At 47.9% G+C, this 18208-nt stretch overlaps 1 protein-coding gene across 2 annotated transcripts in view; it reads right to left on the minus strand.

The window, feature by feature from the left end:
* Window positions 1–2283: 2283 nt before the first annotated feature.
* HLTF (helicase like transcription factor) overlaps window positions 2284–18208 on the minus strand; it is a 149460-nt gene continuing 133535 nt past the window's right edge. For both annotated transcript variants that reach the window (XM_073625911.1, XM_073625910.1), the window contains 2 exons: window positions 17794–17874; window positions 2284–2607 (listed from right to left, as the gene is read on the minus strand). In XM_073625911.1, coding sequence (XP_073482012.1) covers window positions 2455–2607; window positions 17794–17874 — 234 coding nt within the window. In that variant the 3' untranslated portion in view covers window positions 2284–2454. The remainder of the gene's footprint in view (window positions 2608–17793; window positions 17875–18208) is intronic.

The following is an 18208-nucleotide window of genomic DNA, read 5'->3' on the forward strand; positions in this document are numbered from 1 at the left end:
AATACCATTGTGGATAGGAATTTTCCCCATACGTTAGATTGGTCTGCATATCTTATTTCATTTTCGTTCTGGTGGCGATGCTAGTTTTTTCTATTAATGAATATACATCATTGCTGACACCTGTCCCTCTGGTTCAACTGAGTGACGCAGGATGTTTTGTTGTTGGCCGCACGTATACTGTTACGTGCCACGCCAGCGAGTCACGTGGTGAATGTCACACACGTGACTTGCGGTCCTAGCCTCGTTCCGAGGTGGACACTTCCCGATTCCGAGCGGAGGGCTATTCATGCCATTGGCCCTCGTTCAAGCCTCGTTCTGAGGTGGCCAAAACGTCCCTCCCCTTCCGGCCCGGGAGTGACTCGGTTTCGGTGCGAGTATAGGGATTAGTGACAACACACTTCCGCCATTTCAGCTGAAACTCGATGCTTGATTGGCTTTTGGGATACAGCCACATTGCGGCTATTTGACCCCGATTGGGTGCCTGTTTTAGCCGAATTTTGCGGGCTTTTTAGCCCTCGTGGTTTTGTGCTACTATGCTGCACCATATGTTATAACATTCCCACATGTGATAGGCTTACCCGTTGGAGGCTTATCTATCCACCGCCCCCATTGGTTAGCCTATTCCAATCAATCAGCTAACTCACTTCTTGATTGGTCGTTACTTGTTTTAAGTTTTTTAGTACTTATATATATATATATATGTTGCAATGTGGGGGAGCTGTTTGATGCCCCTGTAGAAGTCCGATTAGGACGAAACGCGTAGGGCTTTGCTTCTTTGCTCCCCACATTGCTTTGTTTTTATTGTGATCACATTTTTAGTTGCTGTATGCTGCTTTTATGCAAATAAAACCAGAGTTGCTTTTGATCTGCACTATCTGGAGCCCCCTTTTCTTTTCACGTATTTTACATCATGAACTCGTCTATTCTACTGATCCGGCCATCATTGGCCCAAGGATTGTTCCATCTGTGACAAGCTTATCAGATAGATGTCATCTTCTGAGGATACCTGAATCTGTTCCAGTTTTCCTGACGACTATCCTAGGATATCTTGTGCTGCTTCAATCCATGCTTGTTTGATCTGGTGTCGCTGACATCCAGATCTGCACGTTCTGGTAAGAGTATCCATTTTATTCCTTCTTGGTGATATCTGCTGGCAACAGTTTATTCGATGTCTCCGATTGCCCACATGAAGATGTTTATTATCTGACGGACTCCTTGGTTTCTCCACAAACCTCCTTTTTTTTGGGACATTAATTGTCAAGACATTCACTTTTTTGTCCTTTTTTACACTGAGTTGTCCATCATTTGAAGGACCATTTATTGTCATCACCCTTCCTTTTTATTACACTTGTGCTTTGCCACCTTATTAGGTTCACGTGTTCAGATTTCTTACATGTTTACCCACATGTTTTTTATTATTACCTTTTTCAGATTATGTAGCTGTTTCACACAGCTTTTATTAGCGCTACTTTTACACACACACACACACACACACACGACTCTATAGACACATGGGCTGCTCAGATGTGAGCAAGAGAGAAAATGCTCACCATAGAAAATGATTGAAAACTGAGCATTTTCAGGGTTACCTGCCGCGTTTATTTCACCCAATCACTGCCTGTAGCTATAACCACCAGCAGTGATCATTCTGCCGGTGGGGGAAGGCCTCCTGCTGGCAGAACACAATAGCGCTGCTGGGGTGGAGCAGCAACAGTACACTGAGCTTCCCAGTGTATGGCTGTGCAGGGGAGGTCTGATCATTGGAGAGCAGGCTATGTTCCCAGCATAGCTAGAGAACTGACCACGGGTGTGCTCTCCTGCTTAGTGTGGTCAGTTGCTAATAGGAAAGCAGAGGGGCTAGCAGGAACACCAGGGACGTCACATAAAAGAAGGAAAACAAAGCGAACAGGATACTTTTTCCTACAAGTACATGGTACAACAGGCACATATCAGGAATACAAAGTGTTGGGGTAACAAACACTTTAACTTAAGACTCCATTGAATGGGACTAATTGCTCCAGGTGACTTTTTTTTTTTTCTTCTTAGAATTGAAACTAAAAGATCTCCTTGTGATTTATCAAATGGGCAAACCTGGGACCTTGGTTACAGATGGCTTATGTGTCTTGACACCAACCATAAAACGTAATCCTATCCTATCGGGATAATGATCTGCGCTGTGTGGCCCTGGCAGGAGATGCAGTCTATCAGTTATATTTCCAATGTATGCCATTGTGTTTATGTACCACCACAGTAAAAAGGAGAAAAATAAATAAATACACCATAGACAAATAAAGTGCTTTATTTAGATTGGTTTACATGTTTTCCAATACTACACCCAGGTATTTTTGCAATTGAAAAATACAGATTTCTCTATAATGGAACACTGTTAATACAAATCGCAGTAACAAAAATGTTTTTATATCTCTGTTGAAATGTCTGGAAGAAGGTATGCATTTACAAATCTACCAGGGTCCGGATTTCATTAATGCGGGCTTGTTTCATTTCACTGGATGTTGGCTTATTTCCCCCAAATGCCCCTGAAGCCAGTTCTCTCTTCTTGTCCTGAATTTTTAGCATATTTTCTTCCACTGAATCTTTAACAACAAACTGAATAGAGATGTACTGGGTTATTAAGTATACTTTTTTTTTTTTTTTTGAAAATTCTGTTTATTAGATTTATTATTAAGTATACTTAAGGATATATAAAATCATGGCAATTTCTACCTAAAAGAAACTCTTGTAACTGTTCAGTGTAGATATATGAAGTTAAAGCAGTGTTTCTCAACTTCAGTCCTCAAGGCGCCCCAACAGGTCATGCTTTTCATTATTTTGCACAGGTGATTTGATCATTTTCACTGCCTTAATAATTACCACAGCCTTTTCATCTGAGGGAAATCCTGAAAACATGACCTGTTGGGACACCTTGAGGACTGGAGTTGAGAAACACTGAATTAAAGCAGATGTCTGAGCAAAATACAACACATAAAATCTATGCAATACATGCATGTTTTCCATTGCTTTTGTCAGTTGATTCTGACAGAAATGTATTTAGCTTGAAAAAACACCCTGTCAGTGAGTGACAACAACAACACAGGGGGGGGGGGAGGGGGGGGAGGGAGGGGGCGGGGGTGTGTGTGTAATAGGGCACCAGTTCCAGGGGACATATGGTATACATCAGTGGTAGTAAAAGGGTTTGGCCTGTCAGGCATACATTCACAAAATAAAGTCACAGCCAGAATTGGGTACCGGGCAGGACCCATATGAGAGAACAGAGCTCTGGAAAAGGGTTCCAACCACTTATCAGTTGGTGCCCTTTGACAACAGTAGAGTAAAAGGAAGCCTGATTGAAGAATCAGGTCTCTAAAGAAAACACGACCACCCCCCTAGGACATAAAAAAAAAGTGGGAGGTATACCCCAAACTGATCTTTAGTTTTTTTTGTTTGTCAGTGTCCAGTCCTGCTTTAGGCAGCAGTATAACCCAAAGGATATAGATTTCCTCTGTCCCACAATGGGCGAGAAAGAAAAACACCTTTTGTGGAAAACGAATGGCACCGTCTTAGACTTAGTGCACCCATGCACTGCGAGTAATATCATGGTCCAAAAAAAAAAAAAAAAAAAATGGCAATTTTGATTTACCATTAAACGCCTTATCATGGAGTACAGTAGAGAACTTCATAGATCATAATTTATATGCAGGCTACTTTCAGATGACTGGACACTAGAAAAAAAAAAAAAAAACTCCACCCACTCTGTGAGACTCCAGCTTTTAAGCAAGCAATAAGGAATGACCACATAAGACAGAGGGAAGGGGCCTGTGTCCTGTACTGTATTCCAAGATAAGGAATTTACAGGTGAATCAAAATTACCATTATATGAATCGTACACTACAGAACTAATCACAGACCATGGGATGTCCCCCCAAGCAATAAACTTAGATGTAGGCAACAAATAGCAAACAGAACGGCCAATTTACCCACAAAAGACTAGTGTTAAAACACTCAACAGCTTGAATCACCTTGTGACCCAAGTTTGCATAAGCTGAGGCTGGAACATTCACCTGATAGAACCTTGGGAACAGAGGACCAGGTGGCAGCCTTGCAAATCTGGGCTACAGATGCTTGATGTTGGAAAGCCCAAGAAACACCAACAGACCTGGTGGAATGAGCTCTGATAGAGAAAGGAAGAATGCTTTCCTTATCCCCTTGGCGCCAGCACCTCCAGGCCATTTAAGGGGTTTCAGATCATGTGAACACCGTGATTGGCTGTCACAGTGGTCAGATGATCGGAAAGCTCCTGATCTCTAGTATGTACCGGGAGATTTCCAGTATTGGCTGTCACAGTGGTCAGATGATCGGAAAGCTCCTGATCTCTAGTATGTACTGGGAGATTTCCAGTACCCGCCGGCCACCTCGCTGAGAGCAGGATCTCAGCATTTTAACAGGGTCACATAAATGTGGCTGCTCAGCATTAAGGCCCACCCTCCAAGCGGCCGCATATATGCGTGTGGCCAGCGTCAACGGGTTAAGGGCATAGGCCCTAGAAATAAGTCTGATCCTCCTGGCAATGGTGGAGTGGGAGGCAGGATGTCCTTTACAAGGACCTGAAAGTATTTGCAAACAGAAGTGTGGCTGTCAGGTAGTCCTTGACAACATCCAAGTAGTGTAGGAAAAAGTTCCTTGGTATTGGAGCAAGACGAAGAGAAGAGGACAATATTCTTATTGAGGTGTAAAGGAGAGACGAACCTGACCCTGTGCAAAACAAGAAAAGGCTTTTTATAAGAGGGAATTGTCAGTTTAGAAACATCCCTATAATAGCCAGCAACCTTTCAACTTTTGAATTTTTTTAGGTTTGAATAGAGTGGAGAAGGATTAGAAAAGTTTTTATTACTATATGTGCCCGTTAGGTAGATTCATCCTCTCTATCTGTCCTGCTTATCGTTATCTTAAAAAATGAAAGTAAAAGAAACATCACAAGTTTTGGGTTGACATCAGAACAGTAAGAGGGGAAATCTTCCAATGGTGACAGCCTGAAGTTTTCCTCACTTTGAAGGGATTTCCTCTCACTTTCTGTTTTGGCTATGGGACAGATGTAAAAAAAAAAAAATGACAGGGGTTATAACCCTCACTTTTTATCCAAGATGAAAAAAATTTTGCGTTTAGTTACCCCAAAGAGTTAGTTAAAGCCAATGAATGAGAAGCAGGATTTAATATGGGGGCATGTGTCTGTTTGGAAGAGGCCAAGGCTATACAAACCTTAAAAATAAATAAATATGTGCAGTGTCTCAAAAACACTCAAATGAAAGGATGGTAAGTCTATATCAAACAAAATATTAATATACTGATAGACAATGTGCAAAATAAATAACTGCCATGTGTGTCAAGTATGTCTATGTAATAACTAAACAAGTCAGCGGGCTTGGAGGTAAAGGCAGCTGGCAGCAAAGTGAATATACAAACCTTAAAAATAAATAAATAAATAAAAATGTGCAGTGTCTCAAAAACACTCAAATGAAAAGGTGGTAAGTCTAGATCAAACAAAATATTAGTATACTGATAGACAATGTGCAAAATAAATAACTGCAGTAATGTGTAATAGTCCAAAATCTGTAATGTACAACTTAATGGTATTATATCGTCTTAAGTCAAATTCCAATGACAATCCACCGTGCCGATATGAAGATAAGTGGCACTCAACCTCCACTATCTACAGTGGGGAAACTTATTATTTGATCCCCTGCAGATTTCGTAAGTTTGCCGACTTACAAATAAACGAAGGGTCTAGAATTTTCATCATAGGTGTATTTTAAATGATAGAGACAGAATTATCAACCAAAAATCCATTTAAAAAAAACACATAAAACAAATGCTATAAATTAAGTTGCAGTTCAGTGAGTAAAAGAAGTATTTGATCCCCAAGCAAAACATGACTTAGTACTTGGTGGAGAAACCCTTGTCGGCAAGGACAGAGGTAAGATGTTTCTTTTAGTTGGTGACCAGGTTTTCACACATCTCAGAAGAGATTTTGGTCCACTCTTCTTTACAGATCTTCTCTAAATCCTTAAGGCTTCTTGGCAACTCAAAGTTTTAGCTCCCTCCATAAATTTTCTGTAGGATTAAGGTCTGGAGACTGACTAGGTCACTTCATGACCTTAATGTGCTTCTTTTTGAGCCACTCCTTTATAGCCTTGGCGGTAGGTTTTGGGTCATTGTCATGCTTGAAGACCCATCCACAACCCATCTTCAATGTTCTGGTTGAGGGAAGAAGGTTTTCATTCAAAATTTTACAATACATGGCCCCATCCATTGGCCCCTCAATGTAGGGATGGTGTTCTTAAGAGAGTCACAGTCAGCATTTTTCTTCCTCCAAACACAGCGAGTCGAGTTAATGCCAAAGAGCTCAATTTTGGTCTCATCTGACCACAGCACTTTCTCACAATCCTTCTCTTAATCATTTAGATGTTCATTGGCATGACTATACATATGCGTCCTTGAGGGGGACTCGCTGTGTTTGGAGGAAGAAAAATGCTGACTATGACCCTAAGAACACCATTCCTACAATCAAGCACAGAGGTGGAAACATTATGCTTTGGGGCTGTTTCTCTGCTAAAGGTACAGACCGACTTTGCCGCATTGAGGGGCCAATGGATGAGGCCATGTATTGTAAAATCCTGGATGAAAACCTTCTTCCCTCAGCCAGAACACTGAAGATGGGTAGTGGATGGGTCTTCCAGCATGACAATGACCCAAAACATACCACCAAGGCAACAAAGGAGTGGCTCAAGAAGAAGCACAATAAGGTCATGGAGTGGCCTAACCAGTCTCCAGACCTTAATCCTGTGTTTTTTTTTCCCGGATTTTTGGTTGATATTCTGTCTTTTTATCATTTAAAATACACTTATGATAAAAAATTATAGTAAAAAAAAAAAAATAGGCCCTTCATTTCTTTGTAAGTGGGCAAACTTACAAAATCTGCAGGGGATCAAATAATTATTATCTCCACTGTATGCACTCACCAGACATATAGCTGCTTAAACAAGCACACTCAGCGGTTCCACAATCTCTCACTACAGAGCTTATAGTATATTGTAACAAAAGTAAAAATTGTGCCACACCACTTCTAAGAGGTCCAGATACAACTTTATTCCAATAAAAGTCAGGGGGGACAACCCAAAAGTATTTATTATGTTTTGGGCTCCAAAACCACCCTCTTCATCAGTACTAGAAAAAAAACAGAAGGACAAATTTGAATAAAGTTGTATCTGGACCTCTTAACAGTGGTGCGGTGCTTCAAATTCCATTTTTGTTACATTACACTGTCAGGAGGGGCAATGGATCCCTGAGGGTGTCTTCAGACCTCATAGAGATATGACCCAAACGCTGAGTGTAGTGGGAAAGTCTAAGCAGGTGCAGGAGTTCGAAAAGACCCTAGGCCTGGAAAAGTATCCTCCAAATGCAGGGTAGAACACACTGCATCAATCAGGTTTGAGACAACCCCTTGTATATCTGAGTTATCAGCAGGTGGCTCAATATCAGCCTCCATGAAGGACTGATGGGGCTGAAACAGAGCTAGAGTCCGGGCCCTCGGTCTGAATTAAGGGCTCAGGGGATCAGAAGCAGACTCTGTGGAAGATGGAGCTTGGGCACGCTTAGAGCTTCAGTGGGCTGATTACTCCAGCATCTGGGTACAAACAGGTGGGAAGTCTACAGTGGACAAGGTGCCAGTGGATATGAGGGAGGCCTCAGCCCTGGTTGATGGAGCTGTAGGAGACTCCAATGATGACCCTACAAGGACAGGTGCCTCAGGTTCTAGATTATACTAGCAGTAAGCAACTAGGCCCAATGTGAGAAAAGGCCTCAACACTCACAAACCCAGGCAGCTGGTGCCGATGAGAGTTTCAGGGAGCTAGTGGTGACCAAGTCATTGTAGGCGGCAGTGGCACTAGACTGGAGATCTACATGATGCTTCAGCAACAGAAGCGGTTGGTGCTTCCTTTAGGTTGAATAATGAGAGCATTGAGAGTGCATAACATCAGCGCTCAATCCTTCAGCTTTAGTCCTTACTGCGGAAAATTGACGGTGGCAGGAAATGGAAAAATAGCACCCAACATGACTTTGAACCCAGAAAAGGCTTCATAGCTAACTTGGCCAGTACACTCAGGCCTGGAAAAGGCCAGCTGCAGAACCCAGTGTCTGAAGAGCACATTTGAGTATAGCCCTACAATGTCCAGTCTGGAAGGGCCCATGTACGGCCTCTGAAGCTAGGGCTGAGAAGCTGCCGATCCATATAGCTGCTATGTAAAGAGTAAAGCAGGACTTAGCAGTATCCTAAGACATTAGCAAAAGATGGATGCACACTGGATAGAGGAAGGGTTATGTAGGGGTTAGTTTGCCAGTGTCCCAACCTACTGTAGGCAGCAGTATAACCTGTCTGTAATAGATTTTCTGAACCTCTTAATTGACAATATAGAAAATAGTATACGGTACACCCAGCTTTCGTCCGAGATTTGCACCCTTTATCAAATTGTTCCTTTTGATGTTTGCACGAGATTTTCTTGATTGTTCTGAATCCACACAAGCTTTTTTGTTTGATCTGCAGACAATTGTATAATGCACATCTGCATAGATTGGGTGATTGCTCAGTATTACATTTAAGAAACCTCAAGCTAAAGAACTAAATTTCAGTTCTTTAGGATACGCATTCAAAGACTCTACAGTGTGTGTGGCTATGACCCCAAAGTGACCAGATGTGTGCGGTTTCTCTTAAAAACCATCCCATCCATCTCATTCTTTAGTCGTAGCATTGCTGCATCACAGTAAGCCTCAGCAGTACCTACCCTGTTTGATGATGTCTTCATTTTGCTGACATGACCAAGAGCAACAAGGAGGAAAACCCTATTGTAGACACAGACTCCTCAGAAGGTGCTAGTGCAATTCCTTCTAGAGCCGTGAAGGACAGAGGCAGAGACACTAGAGGTCGACCGCTATATTGGCTGATATTTGGCAGTTTAAGAAATCGGCATCGGCTGATTATTGTGAAAATTAGGCCGATTCGCGGCTGCTACACTAAACCAGGCCCGCAGGGCCGCCAGTAGTACTGACCAGTGGCCCGCTCCCCCTACAGCAGCATGTGTAATTGATCATTCACCCGCGCTGCAGATAGCATGCGCAGCGGCCGGCACCTATAGAGAAAAGAAAGTTTCACTTGCACTGCACCGCCCCCCTACATCGGCGGGCTGTAGCAGAGGAAGAAAGCATCATTATCAGCATGTCACAAGCCCGATCCTCCGCCTGTCTGACTAGTACCTCCCCCCCAGCATGTGATTGTGGCCAGCACTAGCTAGCTCCTCTTCCTTCCCTGCTGAGGCGGAGCCTGCTAGCTGCTTCTATTTTGCTTGTTATGTGATTTGCCGGTCAGCTCATCAGCATCTATCTGTATGCACCTAGCCCTATCAGGTGCATGCAGATAGATACCAGAAAGCAGCATGGATGGAGGGTAAGTCACAAAAATGTAATATGTGCTGCTGTGCCCCCTGCAGACTTTATTTAATCTCCTTTGATGGGACACCTGGCTGAGGCTGACAAGCTGGCATTGAGTTGCATTGTGAAAATGGATGAGGATGAATCTGGGTGGATCTGAGAGTTACATTGTGGAGAGCCTCTTCACAACGTAACTCTCATCCATTTTCACAATGCAACTCAATCATCTTCATCTCCACCCAGCACCATCCATCCCCCTCCACAACGCATCCCCCACCCACGGCCAGCACCATCCATCCATCCCCCTCCACAACGCAACCCCCACCCATGGCCAGCACCATCCATCCATCCCCCTCCACAACGCACCCCCCCACCCACGGCCAGCACCATCCATCCCCCTCAACAACGCATCCTCACCCACGGCCAGCACCATCCATCCCCCTCCATAATGCATCCCCCACCCACGGCCAGCACATCCATTGATCCCCCTCCACAACGCACCCCCCACCCACAGTCAGCACCATCCATCCATCCCCCTCCACAACGCACCCCCCACCCACGGCCAGCACCATCCATCCATCCCCCTCAACAACGCATCCCCACCCACGGCCAGCAGCATCCATCCATCCCCCTCCACAACACATCCCCACCCACAGCCAGCACCATCCATCCCCCTCCATCTGCATCCCCCACCCACGGCCAGCACCATCCATCCCATCCCCCTCCACAACGCACCCACAGCCAGCACTATCCATCCATCCCCCTCCACAACGGACCCCCCCACCCACGGCCAGCACCATCCATCCATCCCCCTCAACAACGCATCCCCACCCATGGCCAGCACCATCCATCCCCCTCCATAATGTATCCCCCACCCACGACCAGCACCATCCATCCCCCCTCAACAACGCATCCCCACCCACGGCCAGCACCATCCATCCCCTTCCATAATGTGTCCCCCACCCACGACCAGCACCATCCATCCCCCCTCAACAACGCATCCCCACCCACGGCCAGCACCATCCATCCCCTTCCATAATGTATCCCCCACCCAGCACCATCCAATTTTTCTTTATTAAAAGTCTTGCAATCAATAAGCATAAAATCACCATATATAATATACATAAATATATACATATTTACATAAATGAAAATAAATATAGCAAATCTGCTCTCAAACAAAAAATGATTTTACAGCAAAAACAAAACTCATCATGAACATGTGATTATTGGGGAAAATCTTACTACAACTCACACCACTACACCAGACATCAAAACTGTGAGGTCAAGAAACAAATCCGCACCCATTACGCATGCAGCCCTTCTTCAAAAAGAAGATACTAACCAACAAAAGCTAAGGGAGTGAAAGAAACAGGAAAAGAAAATAGCTCCTCACCCAGAGATGGGCAGTTCACCAAAGGCAGGTCTGATATTCCTCCACGCCCTTTTTCAGACCGCCTGAGGCTCCCTGCCCTTCTCAAGAACCCAAATTTTCCCAACCTCACCCAGAATATCGTGCACCACCACCTCAACAGAGAGGACTTTCTTCCACAGGGTAATCTGGCACCGTGCATTCCATGTGAAGTAACGGACAACTATACTAACTAAAAACAGTGCATCAAAATCAAAATCCCAGCGAGTCTGGAATGCCCCGTACACCCACTCTGCATAACTCATGCGATAGAAAAAGGGGATGCCTAGAGCCCTCCCCACCCTTTAATACACCTCTATGTTAAAGGGACACTGCAGCAAAAAGTGGTCCATAAACTCCACTTTACCAACACACTCCGCTCTACGACAGTCCCGATCATCCACAGGGCGATGCTTCAAGTTCCCTCTCACATAGAGCCTTTATAGAAAGCGAGCCAGGCTTGATCCCTAAACTTCAAGGGGATTCTTTCTAAATTGATTAACCACTTCCCGACCGGTGCATGCCGATGTACGTCGGCAGAATGGCACGGCTGGGCAAATGGACTTACAGGTACGTCCATTTGAATTCCCCGCCGTGCCATTGCGTGTGCGCCGCCGCCGGCGCGCGCCGGCCAGGAGCTCTGTGAGTCGGGTCGCGGGTCCCGCGGACTCGAACGCCGCGGGGATACCCGCGATCGCCTCACGGAGAGGACGAACGGGGTGATGCTGATGTAAACAGCATCTCCCTGTTCTGCCTAGTGACAAGTGTCACTGATCACAGCTCCGTCATCGGGAGCAGTGATCAGCGTAGTGACACACACAGCCCATCCCCCCTACAGTTAGAATCACTCCCCTAGGACATACTTAACCCCTCCCAGCCCCCTAGTGGTTAACCCTTTCACTGCCAGTGTCATTTACACAGTAATCAGTGCATTTTTAATCGCACTGAACGCTGTATAAATGACAATGGTCCCAAAAATGTGTCAAAAATGTCCGATATGTCTGCCATAACGTCGCAGTCACAATAAAAATCGCTGATTGCCGCCATTACTAGTAAAAAAAAAAAAATTATTAATAAAAATGCCAAAAAACTAGCCCCTATTTTGTAAACGCTATAACTTTTGCGCAAACCAATCAATAAACGCTTATTGCGATTTTTTTTAACCAAAAATATGTAGAAGAATACGATCGGCCTAAACTGAGGAAAAAAAATGTTTTTTTTATATATTTTTGGGGGATATTTATTATAGCAAAATGTAAAAAAAAATGCGTTTTTTTCAAAATTGTCACTCTTATTTTGTTTATAACACAAAAAATAAAAATCACAGAGGTGATCAAATACCACCAAAAGAAAGCTCTATTTGTGGGAAAAAAAGGACGTAAATTTTGTTTGAGAGCCACGTCGCACGACCGCGCAATTGTCAGTTAAAGCGACGCAGTGCCGAATTGCAAAAAGTGCTCTGGTCAGGAAGGGGGTAAAATCTTCCGGAGCTGAAGCGGTTAAACGCAACCCCTCCCTTATTACAGAGCCTGGGCAATCCCTTAAGGCCAGTGACACACTGAAAGCAGAGCTCAAAATCCTCTTCTCCAGAAGCTTCCTGGGGAGGGACTTGATATCCTCCACTGTCACCTGCCACTGCCGAAGTATTTTCAGACACGGGGCAACATAAGCCGGGAGCTTGCCATGTCGGACTCTAAGACGTTTCACTGGCCCGCCATCTTCCCAGCATAGCAGAAAAGGCCTAAAACAAGATTGAAAAATGCCCACCTATCCAGGCGGGTTCTCTAGATAAAGATTGTACTTTAAAAAGAGCAGAGAAAAGAAAACAACGCATCCCCACCCACGGCCAGCACCATCCATCCCCTTCGATAATGCATCCCCCACCCAAGGCCAGCACCATCCATCCATCCATCCCCCTTCACAACGCACCCCCCACCCACGGCCAGCACTATCCATCCCCCTCAACAACGCATCCCCACCCATGGCCAGCACCATCCATCCCCCTCCATAATGTATCCTCCACCCACTACCAGCACCATCCATCCTCAACAACGCATCCCCACCCATGGCCAGCACCATCCATCCCCCACCCACTACCAGCACCATCCATCCCCCCTCAACAACGCATCCCCACCCACATCCAGCACCATCCATCCCCCTCCATAATGTATCCCCCACCCACGACCAGCACCATCCATCCCCCCTCCACAACGCATCCCCCACCCACGGCCAGCACCATCTATCCATCCCCCTCCGCAACGCATCCCCACCCACAGCCAGCACCATCCATCCCCCTCCATAATGCATCCCCCACCCACGGCCAGCACCATCCATCCCCATCCACCTCGCATCCCCACCCATGGCCAGCACCATCCATCATGCATCCCCCATCCACGGCCAGCACCATCTATCCCCCTCCACAACGCATCCCCCACCCATGGCCAGCACCATCCATCCCCCTCCACAATGCATCCCCCTGACACGCCCAGCACCATTCATCCCCCTCCATAATGTACTCCCCACCCACGACCAGCACCATCCATCCCCCCTCAACAACGCATCCCCACCCACGGCCAGCACCATCCATCCCCCTCCATAATGTATCCCCCACCCACGACCAGCACCATCCATCGATCCCCATCCACAATGCACCCACAGCCAGCACCATCCATCCCCCTTCACAACGCACCCCCCACCCACGGCCAGCACCATCCATCCCCCTCAACAACGCATCCCCACCCACGGCCAGCACCATCCATCCCCCTCCATAATGTATCCTCCACCCACTACCAGCACCATCCATCCCCGCTCAACAACGCATACCCACCCACGACCAGCACCATCTTTCCCCCATCCACAACGCATCCCCCTCCACAACGCATCCCCACCCACAGCCAGCACCATACATCCCCCTCCATAATGCATCCCCCACCCACGGCCAGCACCATTCATCGATCCCCCTCCACAATGCACCCACAGCCAGCACCATTCATCCATCCCCCTCCACAACGGACCCCCCACCCACGGCCAGCACCATCCACCCCCCTCCATAATGTATCCTCCACCTATGACCAGTAACATCCATCCCCCTCAACAACGCATCCCCACCCACCGCCAGCACCATCCATCCCCCTCCATAATGTATCCTCCACCCACTACCAGCACCATCCATCCCCCCTCAACAACGCATCCCCACCCACGGCCAGCACCATCCATCCCCCTCCATATTGTATCCCCCACCCATGACCAGCACCATCCATCCCCCCTCAACAACGCATCCCCACCCACGGCCAGCACCATCCATCCCCCCTCAACAACGCAACCCCACCCACGGCCAGCACCATCCATCCCCCCTCCACAATGCATCCCCCACCCACGGCCAGCACCATCCATCCATCCCCCCTCCACAACGCAACCCCCACCCACAGCCAGCACCATCCATCGATCCCCCTCCACAACGCACCCCCCACCCACGGCCAGCATAATGCATCCCCCATCCACAACCAGAACCATCCATCGATCCCCCTCCACAACGCACCCACAGCCAGCACCATCCATCCTTCCCCCTCCACAACGCACCCCCCACCCACGGCCAGCACCATCCATCCATCCCCCTCAACAACACATCCCCACCCACGGCCAGCACCATCCATCCCCCTCCATATTGTATCCCCCACCCATGACCAGCACCATCCATCCCCCCTCAACAACGCATCCACACCCACGGCCAGCACCATCCATCCCCCCTCCATAATGTATCCCCCACCCACGACCAGTCCCACCATCCCCCCTCCACAATGCATCCCCCACCCACGGCCAGCACCATCCATCCATCCCCCCTCCACAACGCAACCCCCACCCACAGCCAGCACCATCCATCGATCCCCCTCCACAACGCACCCCCCACCCACGGCCAGCATAATGCATCCCCCATCCACGACCAGAACCATCCATCGATCCCCCTCCACAACGCACCCCCCACCCACGGCCAGCACCATCCATCCATCCCCCTCAACAACACATCCCCACCCACGGCCAGCACCATTCATCCCCCTCCATAATGTATCCCCCACCCACAACCAGCACCATCCAACCCCTCCATAATGCATCCCCCACCCACGGCCAGCACCATCCATCGATCCCCCTCCACAACGCACCCACAGCCAGCACCATCCATCCCTCTCCATAATGTATCCCCCACCCACGGCCAGCACCATTCATCGATCCCCCTCCAAAACGCACCACAGCCAGCACCATCCATCCATCCCCCTCCACAATGCACCCCCCACCCACGGCCAGCACCATCCATCCATCCCCCTCAACAACACATCCCCACCCACGACCAGCACCATCCATCCCCCTCCATAATGTATCCCCCACCCACGACCAGCACTATCCATCCCCCCTCAACAACGCATCCCCACCCACGGCCAGCACCATCCATCCCCCTCCATAATGTATCCCCCACCCATGACCAGCACCATCCATCCCCCCTCCACAATGCATCCCCCAACCACGGCCAGCACCATCCATCCCCCTCCACAACGCATCCCCCAACCACGGCCAGCACCATCCATCCATCCCCCTCCACAACGCATCCCCCACCCACGGCCAGCACCATCCATCCCCCTCCACAACACACCCCCCACCCACGGCCAGCACTATCCATCCATCCATCACGCATCCCCACCCATGGCCAGCACCATCCATCCCCCTCCACAACGTCCAACACCCATCCCCCATAATGCATCCCCCACGCACGCCCAGCACCATCCATCCCCCTCCACAACACATCCACCTGACACGCCCAGCACCATCCATGCATCCCCCTCCACAACGCATTCCACGCCCAGCACCATCCATCCATCCCCCACCACAACGCATCCCCACCCACGCCCAGCACCATCCATCCCCATGCAAAAATCGGCCTAAAATATCGGCCGCAAAAATCGGCATCATATATCGGCCTCCCCGATTTCTAAATATCGCCATCGGTCAGAGAAAAACCCATATCAGTCCACCTCTAAGTGACACTGCACCACATTTTGCACAATTTGCCAGAATCCCTGAGAAGGACCCACTCTCCAAATCTACCTTCCTTGATCAACAGAGGTGCAGTAGGAACAGAAGGAAGAAACCCTGGTGAACTCCCGTGAACATGAGGGCCTCAAAACCATCCATCCCCCTCCACAATGCATCCCCACCCATGGCCAGCACCATTCATCCCCCTCCAAAACGCATCCCCACCCACAGCAAGCACCATCCATCGATCCCCCTCCACAACGCACCCACAGCCAGCACCATCCATCCCCCTCCACAACGCACCCCCCCACCCACGGCCAGCACCATCCATCCATCCCCTCAACAACGCATCCCCACCCACGGCCAGCACCATCCATCCCCCATAATGTATCCCCCACCCACGACCAGCGCCATCCATCCCACTTCCACAATGCATCCCCCACCCACGGCCAGCACCATCCATCCATCCATCCATCCCCACCCACAATGCATCCCCCACCCACGGCCAGCACCATCCATCCATCCCCCTCCACAACACACCCCCCACCCATGGCCAGCACCATCCATCCCCCCCCACAATGCATCCCCCACCCACGGCCAGCACCATCCATCCCCCTCCACAATGCATGCCCATCCAAAAATCGGCCTAAAATATCGGCCGCAAAAATCGGCATCATATATCGGCCTCCTCGGATTCTAAATATCGGCATCGGCCAGAGAAAAAAACCATATCAGTCCATATCAGAGACACTGCACTACATTTTGCACAATTTGCCAGAATCCCTGAGAAGGACCCACTCTCCAAATCTACCTTCCTTGATCAACAGAGGTGCAGTAGGAACAGAAGGAGGAAACCCTGGTGAACTCCCGTGAACATGAGGGCCTCAAAACCATTCTGGGGGCCTCAGTAAGTACTACTAACTCGCCTGATACTGAGCCACATCCTCAAGCAGCCCACTTCTACTAATCCTGACTTATGCATAACCTCTCTGTCTGGTATCACCCAAAAAATGCTTATTTGGCACGGCATTCAGAACATTCGAGATCACACAAATGCTTTGGAATGCTCTGGAGGATATGTTGACCCCTATACAGCAGGACACCAGAGTCACCTGTCAGAAGATATCCTAACATGCTAACAGAATTGAGGACATTGAAAATCTGTTCAGGTCATTGAAAAATAATGTTCAGGTCATTGGTCTTCCAGAATGTGTAGAAGGAAGGTCACAAGTTGAGTTCACAGAGTGCTGGCTGAAAAATACCTTTGGGGCTGAAAGGGTCACACTTCTCTTTTGTGTAGAGCAAGCTCACAGGGATCCCTTCATACCCCACCACCAGGTGCCCCACTTTAAAGATAGACATATTATCCTGCAAAAAGGCAGGCAACATGAGGATCTGGAGCTTGCAAGCTCCAAATTATCTCTTCCTAGACTTTCTAAAGGTACAATATCAGAGGTCTAAATATTTTGATGTCAGACAACGCCTTCGCAAACATCCCCTACACAACGCTCATCCCAGTGGAGCTGAGAATTGTGGCCTAGGGAGGCACACACTTCTTTGACACCCCAGCTGCAGCTGTTGCAGGCTGACTAGATAAAAAGATTGCTCTACAACATTCATGAAGGCACTAGCAGGGAATATTTGCAGAAAAAAAAAAACACTTGCTGCAGCGGCCAAAACTCAGTTTGTAAAAATGTATCAAATTCCCTGCTGGCACTGGCAGCGCATTGAATGAACAGAGCTGGTTGACTCCTTATCTATAGGGAACAGGTTTTATGTCAGGTGAAGACTATACACCAGCATCTTCTCAGCATCCCTCATCTGCAAATATGAAAACTACTTATTATTATTTACTTATTATACCATTATTTTTTATACGTTACCTTAGTAACAATAACTTCTTTGGTCTGTCCCAGTCTATGACATCGATCAAAGCATTGCTCCTCAGCAGCTGGATTCCATGCCTTAAATACAGTGAACCAAACAATAAGTAAAATTGGAATTCATGAAACCCTTCCATTATCTCTGGTGCATCTAATTGCTTTCAAAGTCACATAAGTTAGATGATTTGTGTAGGTAATAAGGAAGGGAATCTGGATGAGAATTACTGAAAGGTCTATAGCAGGGATATGCAATTGGCGGACCTCCAGCTGTTGCAGAACTAAAAGTCCCATGAGGCATAGCAAGACTCTGACAGCCACAAGCATGACACCCAGAAGCAGAGGCATGATGGGACATGTAGTTTTGCAACAGCTGGAGGTCCGCTAATTGCATAACCCTGGTCTATAGTCTAGACCA

Source organism: Aquarana catesbeiana, linkage group LG04, assembly GCF_042186555.1.
Source record: "Aquarana catesbeiana isolate 2022-GZ linkage group LG04, ASM4218655v1, whole genome shotgun sequence".
Taxonomy (NCBI): domain Eukaryota; kingdom Metazoa; phylum Chordata; class Amphibia; order Anura; family Ranidae; genus Aquarana; species Aquarana catesbeiana.